The sequence below is a fragment of the Rhinatrema bivittatum genome, chromosome 4, assembly GCF_901001135.1.
Source record: "Rhinatrema bivittatum chromosome 4, aRhiBiv1.1, whole genome shotgun sequence".
In the NCBI taxonomy this organism is placed as follows: Eukaryota; Metazoa; Chordata; class Amphibia; order Gymnophiona; family Rhinatrematidae; genus Rhinatrema; species Rhinatrema bivittatum.
Window position 1 is genome coordinate 396,225,234 of NC_042618.1, and position 20,854 is coordinate 396,246,087.

Here is a 20,854-nt window from a genome sequence, read left to right on the forward strand (position 1 = left end):
TGCTGCATCTCAAACATATAGCAGAACAAGAAAAGGTAAAGTGAAGAACAACCAAATTGATAAAGGTGATGGAATGGCTCCCTATAAGGATATCCCCAATTAATTAGGGCTCTTCAGCTTGGAGAAGAGATAGCTGATAGAGGGCTATAACATCATGAGTGGAGTGCAATAGGTAAACATGAATCAGTTGGTTACTCTTTATAAAACTAAAAACACTAGGGAACACATGAAGTTAAGTAGCATGTTTAAAACATATTGGAAAAAATGTTTTTTACTCAATGCACAATTAAGCTCTAGAATTTATTGCTGGAGGATGTGGTAAAAGCAGTCAGTATAGTTGGTTTAAAAAATGTTTTGGACAAGTGCCTGGAGGAAAAGTCAGTAAACCATTACTAAGTAGATTTGGGAAAACCCATTGCTTATCCCCAGGCATAAGCAGCATGGAATCTATTTGAGATCCTGGCAGGTAAATGTGACCTGGATTGGCCACTATTAGAAACAGGATACTGAGCTTGATGGACCCTTGATTTGGCCCAGTACAACAGTTCTTATGTTCTAAAGCAGACTCACTGCATAATTACCAAGTTCTGCAGAGGACCTCAACAATACTACAGGAAACATGAGCCTACCCATGTGCAGGGAATCTGATGGAGAAGAGACATGTCTATAAGTATTTCTAGACATTTCTGCCACATCATGATCTATTGTTAGCATGATTTTCACAATTGGGAATATGAGAACAAAAGATATATCATACTGGGTCTAACCAAGGGTCCATCAAGCTCAGTAACCTGTGCCCAACAGTGGCTAATCCAAGTCACAAGTACCTGGCAAGTATCCAAACATGAAATATATCCCAAGCAACTATTCCTTATTGATTAATAGCAGTTTATGGACTTCTCCTCTAGGAACTTATTCAAACCTTTTTTAAACCTTGTTATACTAACTGCCTAACCATATCCTCTGGCAATGAATTCCGCAGCTTAACTATGCGTTGAGTGAAAAAGAATTTTCTTCAATTTTTCTTAAATGAGCTACTTGCTAGCTTCATGGAGTGCCCTCTACTCCTTCTATTATCTGAGAGAGTAAATAACCAATTTACATTAACTGTTCAAGTCCTTTCATGATTTTATAGACCTTCTCTTCTCCAACCTGAACAGCCTTACCCTCTTTAGCCTTTCCTCTTAGGTGAGCCGTTTCATGCCCCCTATCATTGTGGTCACCCTTCTCTGCATTTTCTCCAGTGCAAGTATATCTTTTTTGAGATGTGGCAACCAGAATTGCACACAGTGTTCAAGGTGCAGTCTCACAATGGAGCGATACAAAGGCATTATGACATCCACTGTTTTATTTGCCATTTCCTTCTTAATAAATTCCTAACATTCTGTTTGCTTTTTTGACCATCACAGCACACCAAGCCGACAATTTCAATGTATTATCCACTATGATGCCTAGATCTATTTCCTTGGTGGTAACTCCTAAGATGGGTTATTTTTCCATATATGCATCACCTTGCACTTGTCCACATTATATTTCATCTGCCATTTGGAAGCCCAATCTTCCAGTCTCACAAGGTCCTCCTGCAATTTATCACAATCCATTTGAGATTTAACTACTCTGCATTATTTTGTGTCATCTGCAAACTTGATCATCTCACTCGTCATACCCATTTCCATATCATTTATAAATATATTAAAAAGAACTGGTCAAGAACAGATCCATGAGGCACTACTGTTAATCTTTTTCCACTGTGAAAACAAACCATTTAACCCTACTCTCCGTTTCCTTTCTAATCATTTAACCCTACTCTCTGTTTCCTTTCTTTTAACCAGTTTGCAAGCCACAAAACATCACCTCCTATCCCATGACTTTTTAGTTTTCTTAAAAGCCTCTCTTGAGGGACTTTGTTGAACGTCCTCTGAAAATCCAAATACAACACACCTACAGGTTGTCCACATGTTTATTCACCCCTTCAAAAAAAATGTAAGAGATATGTGAAGCAAGACTTCCCTTGGGTAAATCCATGCTGGCTGTGTCCTATTAAACCATGCCTACTTAAATGTTAAGTGATTTTATTCTTTATAACAGTTTCCATGATTTTACCCAGCACTGGTCAGGTTCACCGGTCTATAGTTTCCCAGATCACCCCTGGAGCCTTGTTAAATATTGGGGTTACATTGGCCACCTTCCAGTCTTCAAGTACAATAGATGATTTTAATGATAGGTTAAAAATTAATTGAAATAGGTAAACATTTTTTTTTTTCGTTCTTTTAGAACCCTGGAGTACATCCCATCCGGTCCATGTGATTTACTACACCTGGACTACAATCTGGCCTACATCTTCACCGTGATTTGGTTTAGTTCATCTGAATCGTCATCCTTGAAAACTGTCTCTGAAATGGGTATCTCCCCAACATCCTCTTCAGTAAACACCAAAGCAAAGAATTTGTTTAGTCTTTCTGCGATGGCTTTATCTCCCCAAGTGCCCCTTTAGCTCCTCAATCATTTAACAGTCCAGCTGACTCCCTTGCAGGCTTTCTGCTTCGGATACATTTTAAAACGTTTTTATTATGAGCTTTTGCCTCTATGGCCAACTCCTTTTATTTATTTATTTTTAACTTTTATATACCGATCTTCTTGCATGGGATACAAATCAAACCTGTTTACAGTGAAACAATAACCTCGCATGAGAGCATTACATAGAACATGAAACATTGAATAAACTTTGAATAAAACATAGGAATATAGAACATACTTTTCAAATTCTCTCTTAGCCTGTCTTACCAATGTCTTACATTTAACTTGCCAATGCTTATGCTTTATCCTATTTTCTTCTGATGGATCCTTCTTCCAATTTTTGAATGCAGATCCTTTGGCTAAAATAGCTTCTTTCACCTCACTTTTTAACCATGCGACAATCGTTTGGCTTTCCTTCCACCTTTTTTAATGCTTGTAATACATCTGGATTGCGCTTCTATGATGGTATTTATTTATTTATTTTTAACAATGTCCATGCCTGTTGCACCTTTCAGTTGTTTTTTTTTGTTTTTACTATTTTTCTCATTTTATTAAAGTTACCCTTTTGAAAGATTAGTGCTAAAGCCATGGATTTACTTACTGTCCCCCTCCCAGTCATTAATTCAATTTTGATCTTATTATGATCACTATTGCCAAGCGGTCCCCACCACCGTTACCCTCTCTCACCAAATTCTTCATTCCACTGAGAATTACATAGTAACAACGGCAGAAAAAGACCAAATGGTCCATCCAGTCTGCCCAGCAAGCTTCCCACGGCAGTAAATGCCACTCCATGCAGGCTACCTCCCAGGCCCAATACCCTAATGTTTTTTTTCATTCTTTCCCATCCTCTAGCCTATAGTGATCCACAATGTTTATCCCATGCCCCTCTGAAATCCTCTAGTCTTTTGTGATCCACAGGGGCAGATTTTCAAAGGGATACGCGCATAACCCCCCCCTCCCCGAAAACATGCCCCAAGTTCCCCCTGCGTGCGCCGAGCCTATGTTGAATAGGCTTGGCGGCGCGCGCAAGCCCCAGGACGCGCGTAAGTCCCGGGGATTTCCTGGGGGTGTGTCGGGGCGGCACATACTCCGGGGGCAGGGTCACGGGCGTGGTTCCAGACCGGGGGCATTTCAGGGGTGTGGCCGAAGCCTCCGAAACTGCTCCCGGGCCGGGGAATTGCACAGCTGGTGCGCACGATTTACGCCTGCCTTGGGCAGGCGTAACTTTTCCAACAAAGGTAGAGGGGGTTTAGATAGGGCTGGGGGGGTGGGTTAGGTAGGGGAAGGTTCAGGAGGGGTGGAAGGAAAGTTCCCTCTGAGTCCACTCTGATTTCGGAGTGGCCTCGGAGGTAACGAAGGCAGGCTACGCGGCTCGGTGTGCGCAGGCTGACGATTTTGCACAGCCTTGCATGCGCCGACCCCGGATTTTAAAGGTTACGCGCGTATCTATTAAAATCCGGCGTACTCTTGCTTGCGCCTGGTGCGTGAACAAAAATATGCATGGGTGTACTTTTTAAAAATCTACCCCACAGTGTTTATCCCATGCCGCTTTGAAAACCTTCATGGTTTTAGTCTTTACCATTTCCTCCGGAAGGTCATTCCAGGTATCCACCACCTTCTCCGTGAAGAAATATTTTCTGAGATTGGTTCTAAGTCTTCCTCCCTGGAGTTTCAAATCGTGAACCCTAGTTCTACTAAATTGTTTCCTATGGAAAAGGTCTGTTGTTGACCATGGATCATTAAAACCTTTCAAGTATCTGAAGGTCTGTATCATATCACCCCTGCTCCTCCTCTCCTTCAGGCTATACATATTCAGGTTCTACAACCTCTCCTCATAAGGCATTGTTCCTTCTCTCGTCAGATCCTGAACCAATTGCTCCATATACGATGTTATGTTAAAATGGTTTGAATCACATTAGAAAAAATATGTTTAGCAAATAAGGGTTCAAAATTTTACCTCCTCATGATTTATCTCAGAAATAGATGTCCTACAGGAATCTACCTTGTCGGTGACCCTTTTTATAAACTAAACTTACTGCATAAGCTAAAAATATGCCTATGAGTAGATAATATTTAATAATATTATTAATTATTAGATAATATTAAATATTTTATTTCTATGTAGTATTGATATGGTAATTCTACAAAAGACAGAAACATAATTATGTAAATAAAACAAACTATTAATACCTGTCGTACCGGTATAACAGGTAAGGGAGAACTGCTTAAAAAAAAAAGAAATGTTGCTATCTTCCTGCGTAAAACTGGCATTGCAAGAAATTTCATTTAAAGCACAAGTATTTTTATTGTACGCATTTATAATACAACCATGCCTTCATTCTTTGTTTTTTTTTTGTTTGTTTGTCTTTTTTTTTTTTTTTACTGGGGGTGGGTTTGATTTGTTCCCATATCCTCTTCTTTAATCAATCCCCAGTTAGACAGCATACTCTTACCAGCCCTGAGGGCTGGATGAAAGTTTCCTCTGAGACTTATGCTGAGTGCTGCTCTACAGGAGTCATGTATCACCACCAGAGTGGAAGTTATCTTCTCAGAAGTTATGTTCCCTCCTTCCAGTGATTCAAGCATGTCATCTCCATGGCATGCCTGAGCCCTGTTAGCCCTGGAATGGAGAAAAATGTTAGGGGTAGATTTTCAAAGCAGCGCACAAGTGTACATGTGCGCGCACTACCCGGCGCGCACACATATACGCCCGATTTTATAACTTGCGCGTGCAAGTTATAAAATCAGGGGTTGGTGTGTGCAAGGGGGTGCACAATTGTGCACCTTGTGCGCGCCGAGCCGTGCTGCCTTCCCCCGTTCCCTCCCAGGCCACTCCGAAATCTGTCTTACCTTTTGCGTCTGCCAGTAGCTTGCCAGCACACAATCCTCCGACACAGCAACAAATGGCCGCTATGTCGGAGGCCTCTGGCCCTGCCCCCCGCTCTGCCCCTGGACTGCCCCACCCCTTTTTGCAAGCCCTGGGGCTTACACGCATCCCGGGGCTTTACGCGCATCGCCGGGCCTTTTTAAAAAAGGCCCGGCGCACGTAGGGCTTTCAAAATCCGGCCCATAGTGCTGTAACCTGAGCCATTGGCCAGTTCTGCACTTAACTTTTTAATAAAAATATCTTTTATACAAACTGGGACAAAAATCAACAAAACAATGGTTTAGCAGGTATTTAAAAGTTCTAATAATCATATTTAGAGTATATATAAGCTTCAGTTTTACCATCTATAATGCTAAAATTTTCACTCTATACATACATGACATTTTGCTATCAGCACAGAATTACTAATGGCTTCTTCCAAGGATCTCCTGTTCTTTAAAGAAATGGAGGGCTATTAAACATATATGCCTTTCAACATTGGTTTGAGAAGACGCCCAGGCAAAAATGGAATCAAAGGTAAAATATGGCAGACATCAGTAAGATAGTTGAACCTCTGTGAAACTATTACTCAAGTACATTAATCTATCTTCTCTTGTTTTGGTTGTGTAGTTGATATAATGATTATAAATTAGTTACAAGCATTTTTATTTATTTACTTTTTGCTAGAAATTAAATTGATTAGAAAATACTACTGGATTCCAAATAAAATACCCCTTTACCTTTGCATACTATAGCTTCAATGAGACATGCTCAGTAATTTTATTTTCCAATGTTGTTCCTACAGCTAAATATTCAGAACTCAAGGCCTCATACAGTTAAGACATAAGTCCTTTACGCCAGTAACTTTTACTTGATTCTGAATAGACAAAATATGACTTTAGTTTCTTATTGTACTTTAATACAGAAAAGACATTTTTTAAACCTTCAGTGATGGCTAGGAGTCAAATTGATATTTTATTTCAAATACATATACATTTATTGATTTTTGCAGTTTTTCTCAAAACTTTGTTTACATATTGGGATCTGTGCATTTTTATAACCCCAAAACTGGAAAAGATGATAGTAATGAAGCCAATTACAATGACTGTCATAAATAACAAATGTTTAGACAAATACTTACGTCGACTTTCATACATACTTCTGGACTGAGCCCAGATTTTGAATGGATCTGGCTTTTTCTGCCCAGTGGAGTCTCCTTGCTCTGCTACTGAGGATTCGTTGGCTGGATACTCAGGAAGCACTTGGGTGCTATGAATGGGAGAAGCACTGTGTGTGCTGCGGTTACTAGAAACACTATGCTGGGAACTGTTTTGGCTGTCTTTCCTTTCAAGTGGCTGCTACAAAAAAGAAAAGTGAAAAGGAGACAAACATAAGATTATTATTGATCTGTAAGTGGGTGTGTATTCCTTCAATTTCATAGTTCATCTATTCTGCAAACATGCACAGATAAGGAAACATTTAACTTTCCATTTACTTCATAAAATGCTGAATGCATAAAATCTCCTTTATGACAAGCTCACAGATTCACAAATAAACACGTTTGTTTAAAAAATAAAGAAGGAAAGCATCTTGACATTGGATTTACTGCATGGAACAAATCAAACTTTCCTCATAAGGTAGGCCCATAGGAAATTACAGAAAAGAAAGGTAAATTGGAAGAGACTGACATTTGTTTGTGGGAAAACAGTTCAGAAAAGGTGAAAAATATAAATACCATATGCTCACATGAACACAGACTATTTAAATGTTCTTTTTGTATGCATTTATTAATGAAAAATAAAGTATCTTCTTTAAGGCAGTAAACATAAAAATACATGCCAATAAATGACTGTAAATAAAGGGAAATAAAGTATGCTGTATATGTTGATTTTTCCTGGTCTTTATTTCCTATTTTTTCTCAGAGGGACCATATTTAAACAAATGCTTATGTATTTTTGCAAGTATCATTCTACTACTTAGAAGTTTCATTGAGGTATAGGTTTTCTAAATACACAGATTCTTTGTTTTCTCATTTGTTCTTCCTATAACTCCCTCTATTCTAATTTTTCACTTATGTTTATGTATTTATTTATTTGATTTATATTCTACTTTTTATATACTTCTAAGTCGAATACATTCAGGTTCAATATATATTTCCTTATGATTTTAATTTCAATCTATAGTCTCTCAATCTCCAACCCTTCAGTGTCTATCACAGCCACGTGCATGTTATAAAATCCAGGGTTGGTGTGCGCAGGGGGTGCACAATTGTGCAACTTGCGCACGCTGAACCGCATAGTCTGCCTCAATCTCAATCTCTCGCTCCGAAATCAGAGCAGCCTTGGAGGGAACTTTCCTTCTGCCCCCCTGCACCTTCCCCTCCCTAACCTGTCCCCCAGCCCTATCTAAACCCCCCCCCCCCATACCTTTATTGAAGAAGTTACATGCATCGGCTGACAGCCAGCCCGCGATCCTGGGCACAGCGGCAAATGGCCATGCCCCCGGACCAACCCCGCCCCTCCCCTTTTATGCAAGATAGGCTCGGCACGTGCAGGGGCAGCTTGGGCAGCTTTTTAGTGGTTACGTGCACATCTTACGCGCGTAACCCTTTGAAAATCTGCCCCCAAGTGAATTGTCCCCACCTGTGTTAAACTGTACTGATTTTCAAGACAATGGGATAAATTCAGCAGATCCTGTTGGTTCTCTCTGCTGGGTAATACATTTTAAAGCAAAGATCCAACCATGAGCACCAAGGAGCTGTCCAAGTAACTCCATGACAAAGCTGTGGAGAGATCTTGACAATTCTAGGTGCACAAAGTTAGTGGAGATCTATCCCAACAGACTCATAGCTGTAACTGCTGCCACAGATGCTTCCACCAAATATTGGCCTCAGGTGGGTGCAAACTTATCCAATTGTTGAATTTCAGATTTGTAAAATACATATATGTTTTGTGCTTCAATAAAACATTTTTGCCCTGAAAGATGGGGAGTATGGTGTGTTGATGAGTATGAAAAAAAAACCAAACAAACCCTTTCAATGATGCACGGACACAACAAAATGTGAAAAATATTCAAGGGGGTATAGATTTTCTATAGCCATTCTAGAAGGATAGAACTATACAGTAGTCACGAAAGTAGCAATATTTTAATTTTGCTTTGAAACTGGTCAGAAAAATGAGAAAACATGATAATTTAGGACTGACTCCAAGGAAGAAAAACAACAATAAAAGCACTTAACTGGAGGACAAAGAAAAGAGAAATTAAAAAATATATTTTTAGAACCACGTGAACTCTGACAAAGAAAATGACAAGTATTAACATTTATGACATTATTTTCAACTCTAGGCAAAATTACCAAATGTGGAGATATAAATATCTGGGTCTAATAAGTTACAAAATTATATTACATGAAAAAACCCAATCATATTTTATACAGCATCAATACAATATTTTAATCAATAGAAAATACATTCATTTACAAATATACATATTGCACACACACTATCATATATACAGTACAACATAATCAACAATAACCTATCCTGCTTAGCAATTATCCTGTTACAATGCTATACCCAAATATTTAATCTAGGTGTAATTAAAAATGGGACTGTTGTTACAAAAGTAAATAAATGGATGTAATGGGACTAGTGTTGTAACAGCGACATTGCTGAGTGAGATTTGACATACTTGGGTATAGCACTGTAACAGCATAATTGATGAGTACGATGGATTATTGTTGATTGTGTTGTACTGTATGTATGATAATAGAGATAATAGGTGTCCAATGTTTACATTTGTGGGGTAAAGGGTGTGTAATATGTATATGAATGTATTTTCTATTGATTAAAATATTGTATTGATGCTATATAAGATATGATTAGCTCTTTTCATGTAATGTGATTATTCTCAACTCTGACAGCCTTCAGTGAGCGGCTTCCCTCTAAGACTCACTGTAATTGCACTAATTTGTCCCACATCCACTTCTCTTACTTGCTTCAAAGTGTACTATGGATAGTACCAGCTTATCTTCTTACAGATACAAAATACAATTAAATCTGAAAATGTTACAATACTTTTGGTGGCAAAGCATGGAAAGAAGAGCAGGGAAGGGGAGAGAAGAAAAATATGGAGAGAGAAAGAGAAGAAATCAAAATATCCCTTTTACCAGGTGTTTAAATAGTCTATACTTCTTTCTGTAAATGTAATTGTCACATCCTAGGTCCTTCTCAATATGTAGAGCTTCATTTTATGCATGCAGGCAATAATCTAAACATTTTAAATAGAAGAACATGAGAGAAAACCTCCAGAGAAGACATGAAGCACTAAATTCATACTCATTTTGTCAATGTTACACAGCAGTACAAAAGACACAATAATGTAATGGCACAGGATGAGATTAAGTGATTGTTTTGCCTGAGTTACAGATGCAGTACATTACTCACAGAAACTACAAGCACGTTCTACAGGGTCGTATTCGGTGAATGATGGTAATGTTTTTTGTTCCAGTTCCATTTAAATTGAATAGTTTCTCAAAAAAATTTTTTTTTTCCCCTCAGCAGTCCTCTTCTTCGAATATTACAGCTTAGCAGAAGAGCTGCCATAAAAACCCACTGAGTGCCCATAACTATACTAAGCCCCAGGTGGTGGAATTTAGTTAACAAAAGAAAACCAACAAAGCAGCTGGGTAAAGATAATAGCTTTATAAGGTCAACAATATAAAAAAATGCAGTCTTTTGAGATTATATTGTTTCTTTCAATGTCAGCTGTATAACTGTTTTATCTCTACTCAATTACTTTGCTGATTTTCTTTTTATTTTTGCTGGACTAACAAAGTATTCTCTCTAATTCTGTGGACTGAACTGTTGAGCACCTGCCAATTCTTATAGTATGTATTAATAGTATTTCACCAGCCTGGTAGCAAGGACCTCATGCATTTGTTTCCATGCAATCCCAAAGCTTCAACCTTGCCAATCCAAAGGCTTGAATAATTTCCAACTAGCTTGGGGCCATTAAGAAGTCTGAGATGTGGTGTTTCTTCCTTTTCAGGATGCTATGGCGATACAAAATGCATCACAAATCAGACCCTTTGTTGATGATACCAGGAAAGGGGACAGAAAACATTCCATCTGAGCTCTATCTTCCCAGCACTGTACAAAAAAAAAAAAAAAAAGTATGGTCTTAAAAAAAAAAAAAAAAAAATCGGAAAATGAAGGTATGGTGCAAACAACACAAAACAACAAAACTATTGAAGGCATACTCACTGTTGGAGTTTCATGTTGCTGTAAACTCCCTTGCACTTTGAATTTCACTGTTTTCAGACAATTCTATCAAAAGATGAACATGCAAGTACTAAGAAATACTTACATTTTATTTCAAAATCAAAAAAGAATTAAGAAATGCATCAACATACTGTGTGCTTAATCTGACTGTACATTACTTTGTGATAAATATGTACAAAATATAATAGTGTAAAATTACTTATTTCTGTTACCAAATATTGAATGTATTGTAATCAGTATAGTCCTCATTTAGCTTTCACCAAATGCATTTGAAACATGTTCAAACTAGTTTTAATTGAATTCCTACATGGCTAAATACAATTTATGCTGAAATATTAGCACAAACAGCAAAGACATGGCTCAATGAAAAACAAATTTTCTTTGTTCAAGTGGAAACCAAAGAGTCCAAGCAGTAACTCCAGGGGAAAATGGCCCCCTAACATGAACCTTTTCTGTGGTGTTGCCTCTGGGATTTCTTGACTGGTTCACTGGTTTTAGCTTGAGTAAGACGTATTTAACATGCTCTTCAGTGTACCATGCTTTTTTGTTTGTACTATTCTTATTGGGAGTGTAGTGGACTTTATGCTCATGCGCAATTCCAGCTTGAAGTGCCATCCTTTGTACATTTTTAGGTTGTAGTTTTAAACAGATTCTAAATAGATTTGGTAAACAAAGGTATATCAGGACTACACTATTTGTACTGGTGTTTGTCTTGTTACATAAAAATAAATATGTACATGAAAGTATATAGATATATAAATATAAAAATATATACATCTATATATATATACACGCATAAATATACATATATATATATATATATATATACACTAACATATGTATACACACATTCATACACATACACATGTATATATATGTATGTACACACACATACAAATACACACAGTATATGCTGAAAATCAAAGTGCAAGCAAGCGTACAACAACGTAAAACATATGCAGCAAGTATACCTAATAGTAGTATTCAGCATTAATACGCCTGCAATCTCCCTTTGCTAGACTCTCTAATATGCTTGTGTGTATTTAAGCAAAATATAATGAACAGACATGACCTGACAAAGGACAATTATTCACTTGTATTTAACAGTGTGCCTTTTTATAACTCAGTCATGGTTTTCTTCTGACATTCTGGAGTTATCTGGGTAAGTAAATCCAACTTGCTTACTTGTAACAAGTGTTCTCCTTATATCAGTCACACAAGCGGGCACCATCATCTGATGGCACTGGTCTGGACTTACTCTCTAAGAGCTCAAAAAGTCTGAGCGTGAGTGGAAGTTCCTGTGCACCAACCCTATTGTGAATCTCCTCAGTCTTTTCACTAGCTGAACTTCAATTCTATGGGAAGAAGGGTGGAATCATGTGACTGATTTGTCCTGCTGTCTACAGAGAACACCTATTACAGGTAAGCAACTTTGCTTTTTCTGTGGACAAGCAGGACAAAATGCAGCCATGTAAGTGGGGACTCCCGAGTTGAGGGTTACCTTAGAAATCCTTGTCATGTTGAAAATATATGCGACCTGGTGTACAATGGAACCTGGGAGTGCTGAAATTTATTTGAAGAGATTTTTGAGAACTGCCTGGTTGAAGGCACTGTCCTTTCCAGATTCTTGCTCAAGGCAATAATGTTTGGCAAAGGTATGAATAGAGGACCAGAATGAAGTTCTGCAGATGTCTTGTACTGAAACTGACTGTAGAGAAGCCAGTGAAGCTGCAGAAGCTCAAATCTGCTGAGCTTTAAGGGAGGCCTAACCTCACTTCTTTATAACAAAACGATATGCAATCAGACAGCCAAAATGATAGTCTGTTTTCCTACAGGTTGGTCTTGTTTGTTCCAGCTTTGCCAAATATAGGGTGTAAGGCCTAGAAAATCACAGGAAATGTGGGAACATACTAATGTTATACAATCACAAAATGATTAAAATGCATGGGGGAAGATCCAAGACATGTTCATATGTCTACCATCTTACTCTGCACTATGACTGATTCCTATGACGCCTTCATACTTGCCCTAGGAACTAGACCAGGATGTGAATAAATGTTGAACTATGAGACAGGAATACTCATACCTGAGTTTGCCTGCTGAAATAAGGGACTGAGGGAAGCGAATAACCACAAGTCAGCTTGGTTGTAAGACTAGCAATAACACCTGTACAGTAGGGAGGGCAGGTGGGGAATAAACCTGTCTTGAAGCACTGTGCTATTAGTTAGGATAACAACACTTAGAAGACCATGGGCCTATTAAATATTACATTTTGTGAGGGGGATATATGCTACCACTGGAGCCGAGAATCCATGAAAGATGTGCTGAATTTAATAGTCATGAAATGCAGAATACTTCTGAGAAATGCCTAAGAAGTAAAAAGTGATGGGAGATGAAGCAGGCATCCAACTCGCAGAAGAACTGCAAACACACCTATCAAAGAAACAGAATGTAGGATAGAGTTCTTTCAGGGGTCCGGGGGGAAATGGGGTTGGGGTGGGGTGAGTGGAGAGGGAGGAGGCAAGTTGCAGCTGTCACAGTTGTGCCAAGGGGGGAGAGGGAGGAGGCAAGTTGCAGCTGTTATAGTTGTCGAAATGTGGTTTCTCAATTCCATTTAAATCAATCCATAATCCTTCCTACTGTCGTCCCAAAGCCTCATGCTAACAAATTACTGCCGATTTAAGGATATCGCCATGCATATAGACTTTACCATACATGATCTGCTGTTAACAGCCAATCGACACCAGCACTACCACCATAGGCTAGTCATGGCATAGAAACAGCTGTTAAGGGAAAGGCAAAATGACACATGCCAGGTAATCCACATTGGTCTATATGGACTGATGAAAATATAAACACCTTCTGGGAACAGATATTTGCTAATCACCATTGCTGATTACTTGGCGTATACAAAGTCTTGTCATGTAAGACACACGATTGAAAGATGGGAGGAAATTGAGGGGTACATTGCATAGACCAGGGGTGGCCATCTCTGGTCCTCAGGAGCCATAAATAGGTCTGGTTTATAGGAAATCCACAATGAATATGCATATGAGAGATTTGCATACGATGGAGGTAGTGTATTCAAATCTATCTCATGCATATTCACTGTAGCTATCCTGAAATCCAGGCATGTTTGTGGCTCTTGAGAACTGCAGTTGGGCACCCCTGGAATAGATGATTAAAAGGTTCCAGAGTAAACCTCCTGTACTGACCACGGAGGAGGAAAGTATGGGAATGAAGCAGTTCCAACGTACCTCGGGTGACAAGGTGTCCAGCATCAGACTATTGTACTCCTGTTCTCAATCACAGCCATGTAACTGGGAGGATGAGTTGTACACCGATGGAGCTAGCAAGGAGCATGCTGCTGAATGCAAGCAATCGTATGACTGCCAACTATCTGCGGAACATGCTACCAATGAAGGCAAGAAAAAAGAAAACCTTGGAAAAGTCACCTGGGTCATTTGGCTACCAGGCTCACATATGAGCCTTGAATGAGAAGCACTTGATTGAGGGTGACAAAGCCCCAGAGGGAATATATTGAATGGAGCTAATGATACAAACTTCTATTCCCTGGAATGGATCAGATGATAGTAACCCAGAGTGTGAAATTTTGTTGAGGCACTTAAGAGAATCAACACCCACATGAATAAAGGTAATGCCAAGGAATAATCATGTATGGCTTTCTGTATGAACCTGGTCAGAGCTACAGAACAACTAGATGTAGCTGCAAAGGGGTACTTCACGGAGAAACAGGCAGAGACTTCAGATGGAACCATGAGAAGAACCCGTACTTCAAGGTCAATGGGACAACAAGATGAGGTGTATCAGCCTGCAAACACTCTAACCCAGTGGTTCTCAACCTTTTTTCGGCCGGGACACACCTGACAGATGGTTCTCACATGCGTGACACACTGAACATGTGACCGTCACAAGGCTATATGTAAACATACACTCTGCATCCACGGGAACCCCCTCGACCCCCAACAATGGGTTGGAACAGAACTAGGGCATTACCCATACAACTCACCATACAAAAAAAGATATTCTGGCTCTGGTGAAATCTCAGTAAAAGCAAAACAAGCTCCCTTTACTACTAGGTACAATAGCCTTCCTTATGAAAAGAGAGTAATTTACCACTAATGCATATCCTATTGAGAAAACACAACAAATAAGATTGATACAAATGCCTACATGCTAATAAAATACCTCACCTCGGTCACACACAAAGCCGTCTTTCACAAGGACAGAAAGACCACAAATTATAAATATGGAGACAGAAACTGGAATGGAAAACCAAAAATGCCACTCTGTATGCAGTGTGAACCTGGAGAAATGGAAACAAATATAGCACCTAACGTAGTCCCAGGATCTGCAATAATGCGCACAAACTATTCTGCACAAAGTTACACCTGCATAATGGCATGCACTTCAACAGTAACAGCCCTATCTATGAAAAGGCAACACTACAAATATTAAAACAGGCCCTAAACACCAATATACTTCCTATTAGGAAAACAGAATAAGCCAAGCTGCTATAGAACCCCACGCAGAAATAATTGTAAAACTATACTGATAAATATTTCAAAACAGCTGATGAACAGAATAACATTCTACAATTAAAAACTCATAAAATTATTAAAAATTGTCCAAATGCCAATTAAATATTTCAAAACAGATAGATTACATAATACTCAATACTTAAAATGGCAGTCAATCAAGAAAAATAAAAGAAAGACGACACCTTTACTTACCATCTCCAGCAACTCTCCTACTCCTTTCTCTTGCAGGCCAAAAGCACTCACCAGAAGCAGCAGTTGCTGCTGAAGCTCTGTCCTCACAATCCTCTTCTTAGGCCCACAACCAGTCACTCACTCACACACACATACCCCAGATTAGACCCTATGACCAGTCTCTCTCTCTCACCCAGAAACACATCACCTCCCTGACCAGTCACTCTCTCAATCACACACATGCTCTCTCTTATATATAAGCTCAAAATCACACACAAATGCTCTTGCACCCATTCACACCCACACACACCAGCTCGCACCCATTCCAACCCACACACACCAGCCCGTACCAGCATGCACCCATTCGCAACCACACACACAAACCAGCCCGCACCCATTTGCACCCACACACACACCAGCACGAACCTATTCATATCCACACACACCAGCCCACACCAGCACGCACCCACTTGCACCAGCCCAAACCAGCATGCACCCATTCACACCCACACACTCGAGCACGCACCCATTCGCACCCACACACACCAGCCCTCACCCAGGCACCCATTTGCACCCACACACACCAGCCTTTACCTAGGCACCCAATCGCAACCATACACACCAGCCTTTACCTAGGTACCCAATCGCAACCATACACACCAGCCTTTACCTAGGCACCCATTTGCACCCACACACACACCAGCCTTTACCTAGGCACCCATTTGCACCCACACACACCAGCCTTTACCTAGGCACCCAATCGCAACCATACCCAGGCTCCCATTCACACCCACACCCAGGCTCCCATTCTCACATGCAAGCACCAGGCCTCACCGCCAAACCTCTTCTTTCTTTGCTGCAGGGATGGATTCCAGTTCCGCCATGGCTTTACTCCAGTGGGACTTCTTTTTTGCCACCACCGGGGCTCTCGTGGCGGTCTTGCTTGGCCAGGTTCAGGCTTCCTCTTTGCCACCAAGGGGATGGGATCCCGTGGCAGCCTTGATTCATTGGGGTCAGGTTTCTTCTTTGCTGCCATGGGGATGAGCTCACACGGTGGCCTTGCTTCATCGGGTCGGGCTTCTTCACCGCCACGGGGATGAGCTCCCGTGATGGCCTTGATTCGTTGGGGTTGGATTTCTTCTTTGCTGCCACGCGGATGAGCTCCCTGCATAGCGCCACCATCATTTTTAAATTTATGTCCTGCACTGACATGACTGCCCCTAACACATGACTGATCAAGAAGACCTTTTAAGCACCTTGATATAATCCCCACATATATGAATCCATGTTCAACCCAGCATAATGCAAGCATCGAAAAGGGCACTGGAAACAACTTGAGATATGGAGATCGATCCCAACATACCCTGACCCCCATAGACAATGGCTCAACCTTGCCAAGGTATGCGGAAAACAAAACCTCTTTTGAGATACTGTCTCCAGACAAAATGGCAGCTCTGATGTAGTGAACATTTCGAGAATCAAAAAGGCCACAGATCTTCCAGACCAATACATGGTCTCACTCCCAATAAATCTGTTATTTATTAAATTACTTATTAAACAATGTGCCCCTTACAGCCATACCTGTGGAATGGAAACTCAGCATGTAGCAAAGTCCTCATCCCCTTGCAGGCACAAAATTCCAAAATCAGCTATCAGCGCCACCATGAGACAACCATGTCCACAACACCCAGCATAAAAAGAACCACTGCCACATCCAGAGTTCCCATACATGTCCAAACATGCTCTACTACACCAACATGGCTCACACGTTCTCTTGCAGCCCTTCCAAATGCTGGCCTCACTGTCACCCAAAAGGGTCAATGGACAGGACTGGAACCACACAAACATGGCCTCCACATGGGGTCTGTCACAAAACACATGGCTGGGAGAGAGTATGTGAGAAGTCAGATTACAAATCCAAACTGCACACACCTTCACTGAATCTGGAAATGATTCTAAAGATCAAAATCACAAAGCATATAGAAAGACATGGTTTAATGGAACACAATCAGCATGGATTTCCTCAATGGAAGTCTTGCCTCTCAAATCTGCTTCATGTTTTTGAAGGGGTTAATAAACATGTGGATAAAGATGAACCGGTAGATGTAGTAAATCTGGATTTTCAAAAGGCGTTTGACAAAGTCCCTCAAGAGAGGCTTCTAAGAAAACTAAAAAAAAACATGGGATAAGAGGAAATGTCCTTTCGTGGATTACAAACTGGTTAAGACAGGAAACAGAGAGTGGGAATAAATGGTCAATTTTCTCAGTGGAATAGGGTAAACAGTGGAGTGCTTCAGGGTTCTGTACTTGGACTGGTGCTTTTTAATATATTTATACATGATCTGGAAAGGAATGTGATGAGGTAATTAATTTGCAGATGATACAAAATTATTCTGAGTAGTTAAATCACAAGTGGATTGTGATACATTGCAGGAGGAACTTGCGAGACTGGAAAATTGGGCATCCAAATGGCAGACGAAATTTAATGTGGACAAGTGCAAGGTGATACATATAGGAAAAATAAACTTGCTATGGTTACACAATGATAGGCTCCACATTAGGTGTTACCACCCAGGAAAGAGAGTTAGGCATCATAGAGGATAATACATTGAAATTGTTGGCTCAATGTGCTGTGGAAATCAAAAAGGAAAACAGAATGTTAGGAATTATTAAGAACGGAATGGTGACTAAAACAGAAAATGTCATAATGCCTCTGTATCGCTCCATGGTGAGACTACATCTTGAGTACTGTGTACAATTCTGGTCGCCGCATATATAATTGCACTGGAGAACGTATAGAGAAGGGCGATCAAAATGATAAAGGGGAGGGAACAGCTCCCCTATGAGGAAAGGCTAAAGAGCTTAGGGCTGTTCAGCTTGGAGAAGAGATGGCTGAGGGGGGATATGATACAGGTCTTTTAAATCATGAGAGGTCTAGAATGGGTTTATGTGAATCGGTTATTTACTCTTTCGGATAATAGAAGGACTAGGAGACATTCCATGAAGTTAGCAAGTAGCACATTTAAAACTAATCAGAGAAAATTCTTTTTCACTCAATGACAGGACTGGAACCACACAAGCTCTGGAATTTGTTGCCAGAGGATGTGGTTAGTGTAGTTAGTGTAGCTGGGTTTAAAAAGCTTTGGATAAGTTCCTGGAAGAGAAGTCCATTATCTGCTATTAATCAAGTTGACTTAGGAAATAGCCACTATTATTACTGGCATCAGTAGCATGGGATCTACTTAGTGTTTGGGTACTTGCCAGGTACTTGTAGCCTGGATTGGCCACTGTTAGAAACAAGATGCTGGGTTGACCGAGTGTGGCAATTTCTTATGTTCTTATATATATGCTATGAAATATAGTACTAATTGACTTGTTTGCCATCGTGTGTAGCGGGTGCTTTTTCAATTAAGATTTTTTCAGTTTCAGTACCTAAATAAGCGATAACTGCAGTACATGCTTATCTGTGCTTGTAAAATGGCATTAAACAAAAACATCCGCAGTACAGACGTATCTTTGTATTGAATCGAGTGGAGACTGCACATGCTGACCCACAGAAACACGTATGCGGCGCCATTAGAGAATGGAACCGGGACAGGCTTAAATGCAATGGTATTCAATTAAGATACATCTGTACTGCAGATGTTTTTGAAATAATTTGAGATTTATTCAGTGTGCTCTCAATTAAACCCCTGAGGAAGCCACTGGAATGTGGCGAAACTCGGTGCGAGTCGGACTATTTTAACGATTAACATACGTCTCCACCAATTAAAGATTTGGAAAAGACCTTTGGGCATCTATTCTCTTGTTGTTTCCTTACACATACTTTCTGGTCAGCACTACCAGGTAGTGACAACATACTTATACAGCAGTTAATAGGTCCTGTTAATGCTAAGAGTTATTTAAAACGCAATAGATTTTGTGGTGTTTACCATGTCAGGGTTCCCCCCTGAGGAAGCCTTTATCGGTTAAACAAGGGCCTTGTTGGGGCTTGTTATCTGCCAACCCGGAACATCATTTACTAGAGTCTGTCTTTTGTGTGGGTGTGAATGCTAGTGTGTCTATACATGTTTTTGTGATTACACATTTTGTGTATTTGTATTTTTTATTTACTAAAATGTATTAATCGCCTAACACATGAAGGCCTAAGCGATTTACAATAAAAACATGCATAAAAAATTAAAGGCTCAGCAATAACAATAAAAATATGAATTAGACGATCAGAACATAGAATCAACAAAAAATAAACAAAAAGCCTACTGTAATAAAAAGCCCTTCAACAAGGAGTCAATTTTTTTACATTATCTTGGAGACGAAGATCTACAGGCAGCGAGTTCCACAGGTTAGGCGCTGCTACGGAGAATGCTCTCTCTGGTCGTGGCAAGATGGGCATGACATACGGAAGGAACATCTAGTAAACCACGTTGTGAAGATCTTAAATCACGAGAGGGCTTATAGATCCTTAAAAGGGCATTCAACATTTGATACATTGACATATAATGTAGTTAACTGTGATTGACATTTGACTGTTTATTCAATAGTACTTATTCATTTATGTATGTATATCATCAGGCTTTGTCCAATTTCTGAAACTGTATTTAGTTGTGACCTAGTGTTATTTGTCAAAATTGAAAAAACACTGTTATATTGGTCTACAGTTCATTCTTTTTTAAGTGCTCATTGATTTTAATATGAAGAACTTTAGAATAAAACGACTTTTTTTTTTTTATAACCTCATATTAATGCGTTTTTCCCCTTTGGGAATTTTTTTTCTCCCTCTATATATATTTCTGCATACACTCGACTGACAGATGCAATGCAGCCCTTCCTGGATCCAGAAAGGAACACTGCCAGTTGTATACCCTTCCCATGACACCACAAGGTTGAGCCCGCACCAGGATACACACACCCTAAATCCTATGCTTCCATGTGCCTACCCGCAGAAAACAGGAAGCCGCTCAGCCGAGACACGAGCCTGTCGTGGCACCTACCCTGACCCTGCCAGAGGTCCGTATGAAAATAAAGAGGCTGCCAGGCCTAAAGGCAGGTGGATGCACTTGGGTACTGCAGCACAGCAACCCTCCAGGACCAAAAAGGCCAACAGCCTCACAAGTCAGAGCATGCACATAGTGGGAATTTGGGGAAGGCCATGGCCAGAAATAAGAGGAAGTAACCACCCAGCACCTTTATCAAAGAAATCAGCAAAAGGGAATCAGCGTGAGCGTGATGCAGCTGAGGGTCCCAAAGGTAAGAATGCTCCACTGGGAGTGGTTCATAAGAAGAAAAGTGCCAAAAAGACCTGTGAGGAGGGCTCTTCCAAGAACAAAAACACCAAAAGAGCAAACTGGAGGGTGAGCTGGCTCACACATATTTTGGTTGCTGATCTGCCACACAGCTTCCACTTTCACTCCCTGGGCCAAGTCCCTGGGAGCCTGAGGCAAACACTATCCCAA

The 20,854-nt window shown here is 40.1% G+C and overlaps 1 protein-coding gene across 13 annotated transcripts in view; it reads right to left on the reverse strand.

Annotated features, from left to right (window-relative positions):
* MAGI1 (membrane associated guanylate kinase, WW and PDZ domain containing 1) overlaps nucleotides 1-20,854 on the reverse strand; it is a 975,264-nt gene that overhangs the window by 97,055 nt on the left and 857,355 nt on the right. For 6 of the 13 annotated variants that reach the window (XM_029601033.1, XM_029601036.1, XM_029601034.1 and 3 more), the window contains 2 exons: nucleotides 10,651-10,713; nucleotides 6,528-6,744 (listed from right to left, as the gene is read on the reverse strand). In XM_029601033.1, the coding sequence (XP_029456893.1) occupies nucleotides 6,528-6,744; nucleotides 10,651-10,713 (280 nt within the window). The remainder of the gene's footprint in view (nucleotides 1-6,527; nucleotides 6,745-10,650; nucleotides 10,714-20,854) is intronic. The other 7 variants (XM_029601039.1, XM_029601044.1, XM_029601041.1 and 4 more) reach the window with 3 other exon arrangements.